The following is a 10,410-nucleotide window of genomic DNA, read 5'->3' on the forward strand; positions in this document are numbered from 1 at the left end:
GTGAGTTGCTCCTTCACCTCAAGCTAGTTAACTTCTATTCACTTTACCCTCATTCATTTGTTAAGTGCCACCACCAGCAGTCATAAAGTAGTGACTGTGGTAACCCATTTAGGAGCACCTGCACATTTTAAAGCCTCTGGAAACCCAAATCCACAATAGCCTTCTAACTATGTAATTTAGGGTCTTGTGTACATAATATTAAACATGTAAAACAATTAGAAATCTGTTTCCATCCAAATTCGAAATATCTGTCTTTTAAGTTTTTGTACATTCTTGAAATTGGGTTTGATTTGGCCATGGTTATCTCTGAGATTTATTACGCAATAAATTCCAAACCAATCATAAATCATCAGTCAGTTGTCTCATCCCGCCCCCCAGTGGCAGCGCAACAAAACCTTTCTGCTCCAGCTAAATCTGTCTCTTTAAGACTGAGCCAACAAACAGCTTTCTAGTCTGATGTTTAGAAAATACAGATCGTAAATTGGCTGAACCGCTCGGCTGCGACCCAGCTCTGCCTCCGGCGGGCTCCCAGCAGCACTCGAATCAGGTTGACCGGCTCCAGAGCCCGGACAATCCGAGCCTTTGCAGCTCGTGGAGCTGCTGGAAGAGGCGGCTTGTGAGCAGCCGGGCTTGCCCCCCGGGCCCGGTGCCCGTGTCGGCTCGTGGGGAAGGGATGTAATGTGCATCCTTCCTCACCCCTAACCCCACACAGTTAGCTTTGCTACGCATAAACATATCCCCAATCGCGGAGGTGATGCTGCGGGAAACAACACAATTTTAGCCGGAGGGGAACATTATTCGAGGCGGGCAAATACTTCTACACAACGCCAGAGAGACGGCCAGCCGGCACCGGTCTCTCCCGCTTTGAGGGTCGGTGTGTGTGTCAGAGTAAAGACATATTTAATCTATTAAGACTGGATGTGTTTGAATGAAAAAGGCTATTATCAGAAAAACGGAGCAGATTTATGTTTTCAGTGACAACGTATCTCAATGAAGAAAGGCTAAGCGCTAGCCTCCCGTTGTCATTCATATCAGCTAACGGCCAGGCTCAACCGGGCACGTCTGCAGCGCGAGTCCCGTAGCAGCTCGCCCCCCTGTTAATCAATTACAGCGGCTCCACCGGCAACGAGAGCGGCGCGACAACTCTATTTTATGTGGCTCCTCTATTGTTTATCCGTGACACTGTGTCCGTGGGGACATTTGAAAGCGAGTAGACGACAAACAGTACAGTAAACTTGTAGATAACTCAAATATATGTAATAACTTAGGTGGAAAATGCTTTAACATTTCATGCAGCCTACATGCAGCCTCTCGGCTCAGCAAACGGTAAACAACCTGCTGGTTTCTCTACATGTCGCTTCCATACGCAGTCAGTGGAGCCCAAATGAATATGCCATGACGCTACGCTGTACGTTTGCAGCCGGTGGAGCCTGGCCGTAACATTGCATGTAAAAGTTATGCTAACTATTCTACAAACTAACATTAATATGAATCACAAAACATTTTGAAACTTACCATTCAGTGACCACCTGAAAGGAATCATTTTTAGCTTCTGCTTCATCCTCTAAATCATCAGAGGGCTCAAACATGTACGGCTGGATTAAATTTGTGGCAGCCATTGCTGAGCCAGGGAGATGTCAATCAAAACGAGGGAGCTGTCAATCAGAGTGTTATCTGCCACGCCCACTCTGTCCTGGCAAGTGGTCTAAACAGCAAAATGAGCTGTGAACTATTAGGTTTTCTAATAGTTATTAATGGTTGTTTTCACTCAGACTTTTGTGGATGATTAATGAGACACTCAACTTTGATATAATATATGCATTTTTACTATTTCAAGCTGTGTTTCCAAAGGCTTTAATAAAAAATACTGATATTTGGAACCAGTGTATCAATAACAAATTTCAAGAGGATGTAATAAGGTGTATTCCCATATTGGTATTTGGTCCCACCTGTTTTTTTAACAGTTAACCAAAAGCACAATTGCTCCTCAAGCTTAACCAGAGTGTTTTGATGCCTAAATGTGACCACATGTGTGACTTGAGAAATGTACTCCAGAGACACTCGGCCCGGCCACGAGATAGGCTACTTAAATGATACTCGCAGTTTACTCAAAGATGCCTTATAATTTTAATATCTAAAGTTTATATGTATGGATAGAAAATTCAGTTATATTACAAAATAATATCTCTCAAAGACAGAAATTCAGATAGGCCCCAGTAGGGAACACATACACACACTAGAGTGTGGCAACCCGATCCGAGCCAGACGGGTCCCGACGGTAGGCCTACCCGACGGGTCGGGCCGGGTTCGGTCAAAAATGTATAAATTGTATTCGGGCTCGGGTCGGATTCGGTCAGCTTTCAGTGAAAATGTAGTGTAAAAATAAATAAAATCCTATTGTCTGTCCTGTTTATTGCTTGGGGACTGTTATTTACGTGACAACACCTGAACAGAACACACACACACATTGGCTGTTTGTTTCTACCTCTCCCCTCGCTGGAAGCCTCGGACCTTCCGCCGCAGACAGGACGTGAAAAGTGGACATGTCCGGGCAAAAGAGGACGTTTGGTCAGCCTATCCTACAGTTTATATGTTCACAGTCCGACGACAACCTGGGACACATAATTAATGTATCCTCATACAATGGTTCTTATGAGATATAACAATTTAGTGCCCTACGAATTACATTACGTACTCAACAAAAAGTTACAAAGGTTAGGTTTAGGAAAGAAAAAAACATGGTGATGACGTACCCTAAAGTAACTCAAACCTCACTTGGATGACACGGTCCTGAATGCCACTCTCCTGTGGGAAAGTCCTGTGTTTGTTTGACCAATCCACCACCCCAACCTTCCTCCCTAGGAGGACTTTCTTTATACTGCTTTGTTTTTTTCTCACATCAGTGTATTAGTCACATGATTGCAGCATTTACGATTGCATGGGTTATACACAGATCACTAGCTCACAATTACATGGGTTATATACGAACTCTGCTGCACTACTTTTCATAGTATACATACAAACAGTGCATGAGAGCAGCCTGACATAATCCAGGCAAAAAAAAACAAAAAACAGTCAAAATAAAATTTCTAGGTGACAGGGGTGGTAGTTTGCGTCCTATTAGCCTGATTTCTCTTGAAATAAGATTTTAATTCAAGCAGACTTCACCTGGTTGAATAAAGGAAGGGGAAAGAAAGGAAAGAAAAACTGTAGATACACTTTCGGTTCTACAAAAGCCAAATGTTATGAGATTTGAGAGCTTTTTATTCTAAATAAAGACAATAACTTTGCCAGCAACAGGTTTATGGTGTGAGAACAAGTGAAGTGATTAAACAGCCGCAGCTGAGGTATTCTTCTGGGTATTAGGTATCAACAAGAACTCAAAATAAATCACTTGCACTTGTATTTGGGACTGCTTAAGCACTTCCCTATTTAGATTTAGTAAATTGTTCATGCACCTCAACGTAAAGCAATACAAAACAAATAGTGAGAGTTGTTAGATCGTTGAGAAACTGAAAATTACCAGTGAAATGCTCATTATGGAGTCAGTGTCAGGATGATGAAGACATGCTTTGCATTTGGAGTTCATTCCGGAGCGTTGGATTGCCTCACAGGGTTCTTACTAAGGAAGTGATTAGAAATAGTAACACAGTGAATTAGACTTTGGACAGAATCACGTCGTACCACCACAACACTACTACATCCTCAACCACTTCACCTCGCACTCATCATCCAGACACAAACTTCCTTTAAGTGCTGACATCAATTGAGAAACGCTTGCAACTCAGCGTGCGATCAGTGGCGCCTTCATTTGCAGCTCTACACCACGCACCGTGCCTATAAAAGCTGATAATGTGATAATTAAAAGAGCTGACAGGCAAGAACTGTCAGTGAGACACCCTGATTTACCAACCTCTGCTATTTGTTATACCTCTCAAATTACAATGCTTCCACCCTTGAAGTATGACACTTGAAATATCAATTGAAATAATTAAGTGGCTTAGGATTGTTGTGAGAAAAGGGGGAAAAAAAAAAAAGTCAAGGAGTCTCGGCGGAGAGACTCTTTGTGATGAAAACTGTCCTAAAAACATCACAGGATCAGATTCAGCCCTGAAACGAAGATTTCTCACAGACAAAAGATCACTGCCATGTCTCTCTCTTTCCCTCTCAACCACACCATGATTTATTACCTGAAAAGACAAGAGAACTAATTAGTGGAGTAATTAATTAATATAAATTTGCATATTTGCATTTGCAATTAGTGCAGTCAACTGATTAGTCTGAGATGGGGAGTTTGACTCATCAGATGCTGGTGTGTGTGTGTGTGTGTGTGTGTGTGTGTGTGTGTGTGTGTGTGTGAGTGTGTGAGTGTGTGAGTGTGTGTGCGCTGGACCAGAACGATCAGCAGACCAGCTGAGGCATTTTGGGGGGAAGGCAGCAATGAAGGCACTCTTTTTTTTATTATCATTATTTTTATGTTTTTTGGGGTGTGTGTGCTCATGTTTGTCCCCATGCACGCTCACACACACTTGCCTGTATTTGTGTGAACACATGTTTGGTGCTGTCTCGCACACATAAAGGTTAAGCGTATGCACAGTCACCAGTGTGTGTACACGCTGTCACCCGCTATCCTAAACCTTGGTGTGGCCCCTCACGCTCTGAACTCACACCAAGGTGTTGTCAGCTCGTGCTGCTGCCGGGGCCTGCGCCGCTGATCGATGTCTTCTAATGTCCGATACAGAGAGATTGATAAGTTGCTTTAATTGATTCTCCTTGCAACAAGGTCATTCACAGGCATACATTTGTGTGTGCACTTGTGTGTGTGTTCCACATAACTGAGGAGTGCATATACCCATATCGAGTGCCAGCTGTGCCCCAGTGTGGATTTGGCAGCGTGCCACTGGGCCTTTTCCACGGGGTGTACTTAATGTCTACGGTCCTGAGGTACCAACACGGTGTACGCCCCCGTGGTATCACATCATCCTCTGCATGTGAGATGCCTGCTGGAATTTTCCAATCTTACATAGAGCTGCAACGATTAGTCGATAAGCTGATTGATAGAAAATTAATCTGCAATCAATCAATCGTCAATCAACTGCCAAATATTCTCAGATTTCAGCAAGGATGTGATCATTTCTCTCTTTTAAACTGAATATGTTTGGGTTTTGGACTGTTGGTCAGACAAAACAAAACATCTGATGACGTCAACAAGGACTCTGGGAAAATGTGACAAGCAGTTTTGATAATTTATTCTTCTTTTGGACCAAAGATTAATATTCATCGAGAATGGTCTGCAGATGACTCAATAAAAATAGTAATAATGTTGTGTAATTTACCACATAGTCCCCCCATAGTCAACCCTTGTGTTTTGTTGAGATTGGCTTCTATACTTCATCACTATTTCACCGAAAAGCTGTATAATTATAATAATAATAATAATAATAATCATAATTGCAAAATCAACCATTTTTTCACACATTTTTCTGACCTCATTTAACCCATCAAGTCCTCCAAATTTACCAACACAATACATCATAACTGACTCTACAATGACACATAGTTGTGTTTACTGATCTGACTTCTCTATCAGCATAACATCGTTATAATAACCCAGCTTTGAGATGTTAAAACATTATGTTTAAGGATAAAAAAACAACAACTTGCCAGCTCACTCAGTGTAAAAGACCACTCTGACTGTAGCTAAAAATCCTTTATTAATACATGGATAAACCAACGCGTTTCAACTAGAGAGTCTTTATGTGTGCATTACTTTAAGCGGCTGTTTGCCCCATCCTAGAAGAGCACCTGATTTATTAAAGCTAACTCCACAGAGCCTTAACCCAGTGCAGCACTCCCTATTTTTCTTCATTATGTGTAATGTTTCATTAGGTTTAAGCACAAGTAACACTTAGTTAGGGAAAGATTGTGGTTTAGGCTACACTAAACACTTAGGTAAGGTTAGAAAGATATTACCAAGATAGCTGCAGGGCTTTGTCACCTGAACATATGCTTAAATCATTTGTGGACATTTGCTTAAACATCCGATGCTGTCATTTATCTTGGGAGTATTTAATATGGACTAATATGTTGAACAGTATTGAAATGATATCCCCTCCCTTTGCCACAAACTGGAAAGGGAAAGGTGCAAATACAAATTATGCAGTTTGTAATTTGTAGACAAAGAAATGTACAGTATGTTACCCGACTTAGAGTAAGGAAGTCACTTGTGGGGGTCAGTTAGACTCCAGAGGGTCTATAGAGGAAAGTAATGTCTCATTTTCTGAAGGTTAAAATAATGTTCATCATCAGAAGCAGTTCTTGTGAAGTTTCTGAAAGTCAAGAAGTAAGGTTAATAACACAGTGTTCAATGTACCTTTTTTTTACTTGTTTAAATAAGTAAGGTAATTAATTTTGAGGAGCACATTTAAACAGCTGACCAAAGTGCTCTATAGAAAAAAATTAAAATGTAAAGAGTTCAGGCTGTGTCATCTTTTAGTTTCAGTCGTGATCGTGGGAAATACAAGAACAATTTGCCACCAGATCCAAGAGACCTGGTGAATAAGGTCTGTGATATAAGATGAGGAAGACCCCGATCAGATGGGGTTAAGTATATCTGAATAATTGAAATCCTCTTGGTCCCAACATGCCTTTTTGTTTTCCTTATTTGCAGCTTCCATCAGAAATGCATTTATAATTGGTTTAATTTAATGTAATTGAATTACCTCGCTTTGGGATTTAGTCAAGGACCTTCACGGGTTTATAGCCTACTGTATGTGTGTGTTTAACTATGAATGTCCTGCATATTTTGCATTACTAGATTTTTATGTGCAATTACTACTAAATACACATCAGGGCCAAAATACATGATGAGAACTGAACATAAAGAGGCAGCATTCACACAACTGAAACAACTTACCTAACAACTTGTCAGCTTATCTATCTATCTATCTATCTATCTATCTATCTATCTATCTATCTATCTATCTGTCTATCTGTCTGTCTGTCTGTCTGTCTCACCTGTTGAGGATGCCTGCAAACAAGCTCATCTCTGCTTCTTTTTTTCCAGACAAAAAGACATTAATTCATCTTTCTTACACGCAGATATTAGTTGTTATCCCTCTCCGGTCTGTGTTTTTGACGGTAAACGCGGGCCTCCCGGTGCCCATTACCGGAGCTGCCAGATGATCGGTGCGGAATGGAGGTCCCATGGGACGCTGAACACGTGGTCTCGGCTGCCACAAGACGTCAGCGGCAGATGGCATGGGTACCCGCTGTTGGCATGAGTGTCATTCCTCAAAGAGAGAGGGAAGGGGAAGAGAGAAAGGGAGAGGGAGAGTGAGGGAGAGAGAAGAGAAGAGAAGAGGAACAGCACAACACAGCGAGACAGAGAAAAAGAGAGTCCGCAGGTTGCAGCTTTTTCCCTCTAATTTGTGATTTGCACGAGAAGAAGCTGCAGCGCAGATTCAGAGGAGATTTTTGGGAACATGCGAGGTGCACGCTGACCAGAGGTTAGTAGTATTATTACTGTATTACTCATTAATGTGTTGACTTTTAGTTTATTTATTCATTAAATTGACTTTTTTTTAAATCAAGTATGTGATAAGGCTTAAAACAAGGTTGTTTTTTCACAAGTCCAAAGACAAAGAAGTTGAGTGTCTTTGAAAAGGTAGCAAGCTGTGACATTGGCCTTGCTTGCCAATTTGTTCCTCTTCCTCTTGGGAGGACCCATTCACAAGGTAATTAACTGACAACCTTCAGAAGACGTCGGTGTTGTACTCTGTCCTGATAGTTTATGTTTCGGCTTTGATTCTTCACAGGAAATATGTTGACACTGCCATTCGAGGAACCTCATATGATGTGTGAGCCGCGGTTTGGTGCCAATTATCCCCGTGAAAGCTTACCTGAGAGCCTGGAGCAGGAGCGGCAACACGAGCCGGAGAGGTCCAACTCAGACATGAGGGAGGCCGAGGAGGACATCTCCGACAGAGAGGAGGACGAAAGGGAGGACGATCAGGATGACAATGGGCTCCCTAAAAAGCGGGGCCCGCGAAAAAAGAGGGCCGGCAAGGAGCACGACAGGGCCAAATTACGGCGCCAGGAAGCCAACGCCCGAGAGCGCAGCCGAATGCACGGCTTGAACGCCGCGCTGGAGAGCCTGCGCAAAGTTGTGCCGTGCTACTCCAAAACTCAGAAACTGTCCAAGATTGAGACCCTTAGACTGGCTAAAAATTACATCTGGGCCCTGTCAGAGACGCTGAGCGCAGGGAAGAGACCAGACCTCCTCGCCTTCGTACAGACTTTGTGCAAAGGATTATCTCAGCCCACAACCAACTTGGTGGCCGGTTGTTTGCAGCTGAACGCGAGAAATTTCCTCACAGACCACAACGGGGAGGTCATGTTCTCTGGCAGATCGCCATACGATGCCATGTACTCGTACCCCGGCTCAGACATGAACACGCCCCCCGGCCACAGCGGGAGCAGCTTGGACAGCAGCGCCAAGCCGTTCAGACACTACAGCTACAGCGGCGCGTACGAGCCCTACTACGAGAACCCGTCCCCAGACAGCGGGAGCCCGCATTTCGACGGCCAGCTGAGCCCACCGATGAACTTTAACGGGATTTTCTCCCTAAAACACGACGATCCGCCAGACTACGGCAAAGGCAGCCACTATGGTATGCGCTACTGCAGTGCGCCAGGGCGCACGGCTCTTGCGCACAACTCCATGTACCGAGTCTCCCCAGAGGGCCGTTTCCCCTACGATCTGCACGTCCGCAGCCAGTCCTTCCAAGCACAAGGGGAAGTTAATGGCTCTTTCCACAATTAATCAATCAGCTGGACAAAGTTCAAGTTTTAGAAGCGATGCAATTTCCCCCCGCAGATGTCGAGAGTGGAACGAAATGGACTCCAGACACGATAATGCACTGCAAAAATGCCCATTTTAACAAGTCATTTTGTGTTAAACGTTCAGTCTTGTTTTTATTCAAAACATGGTAAAAGTCTGCAAATTAGAAATGATGATTTCACTCAAAACACATGTCGATACAAGGCATAAAAGACAACGTTTCTGCTTGTCAAATGATTTCAATCTGAAGGCAGATTCTCTGGTTGATTTAAAGAAAATGTAGATTTAATGGCTCACTGCCACATATTTCTTTCCAGTGTAAAACCACAGATCTAGAGTAATTCGTTAAAGATGCAGCTTTGGATCAAATTGTTTAAAGTTACAGCTCTTTATATTTTCTACCGGCTACACTGCAGATGTCGCTCATGACATGGGTTATATAAAGCTGATACAGTGGACAATTAATTTGATTTTTCTGCTTATTTAATGAGATCACAGCAGCCAGTGAAATCATTTTCGTGGCGAAATAAAATCAGCTAAATGAAACAACCGGGGGAAAAAAAGAAATCTAAAGACGTTTCACCTCATCAGGGAAGTTTGCTGAGACATGATTGGAGTTCACAGATTCAGTCTGTTAGCAATAAAGGTCAATTGAGCTATGCAAGGCAGCCAAATGCAATTTTTGCTTATAAAAATGTTATATGTCTATTTCCTCTCACAAGGCGTTTCTCATAATCGAATATCTAATTAAAAATGATGACAATTACACAAAATTAATTATTTTTGAGAAAAAAAAACAGCCAGTTTGGAAACGTGCACGTGTTCAGGAGACCTGATGATGATGATGATGTCATCTGAACTTGGTCTATAAATAGAGGAAAGTTGTGGGGAAAAAGTGAAAAACTAAAATGCATTTGTATTTGGAGTAAATAGTGTGGTTACGAGGTGAATGTAAATTATTACTGTATTTATTTATTTAAGCTTATTTATTATAAGTCCGTCAATTTGAATGTTGATAATATATTATAAAAAAAATATTGTACAATTCCAACAGTGTTACCTTTTTATGTGGATTTCCATACACTTAAAGTTTGTTTATGTTGCATTGTTGTATATTTCACCGCAGCTGGAAAGGAAAGTCATTTTGTGTGAGGTGAACAGAACTATATGAGTCCGAACAACATGCCTTAAAAAAAGAGATGATGACCATCAATATGCAACGAAATGACAGTTTTGGATAGTTTGATGTGAACTTTTTACACTTCCCTTGGTCCTGCTGAAGAGCAACTGTGATGCACTTCATGTATTTCTGCACAATGTTGGTGACTGTACTCATAAACCCTGTTGATTTTGTAACTTGACCCGAATTATGGATGATTATTGGATGGTATTCTTCATTTTCTTTAATCACACACACACACACACACACACACACACACACACACACACACACACACGCCTGAAAACTCGTTATGGATCGAAATCTTCGTGAAGTAATGTGTTCATGTTTTGTGATGTGTTTGTCGCAATAAAACGAAGAGGCTGTGAGAGGCTTTATGTTGCAGCTT

General features: G+C 42.1%; 1 protein-coding gene across 1 annotated transcript; it reads left to right on the plus strand.

The window, feature by feature from the left end:
* The first annotated feature begins 7,217 nt into the window (after positions 1-7,217).
* On the plus strand, positions 7,218-10,203 carry neurod6b (neuronal differentiation 6b). The gene is made up of 2 exons (XM_033649902.2): positions 7,218-7,508; positions 7,818-10,203. Exon 2 carries the CDS (start codon positions 7,823-7,825, stop codon positions 8,822-8,824), a length of 1,002 nt encoding a protein of 333 aa, XP_033505793.1. The 5' UTR covers positions 7,218-7,508; positions 7,818-7,822; the 3' UTR covers positions 8,825-10,203.
* The last annotated feature ends 207 nt before the right edge of the window (positions 10,204-10,410 follow it).

Source organism: Epinephelus lanceolatus, chromosome 12 (genome assembly GCF_041903045.1).
Source record: "Epinephelus lanceolatus isolate andai-2023 chromosome 12, ASM4190304v1, whole genome shotgun sequence".
NCBI classification, from domain to species: Eukaryota; Metazoa; Chordata; class Actinopteri; order Perciformes; family Serranidae; genus Epinephelus; species Epinephelus lanceolatus.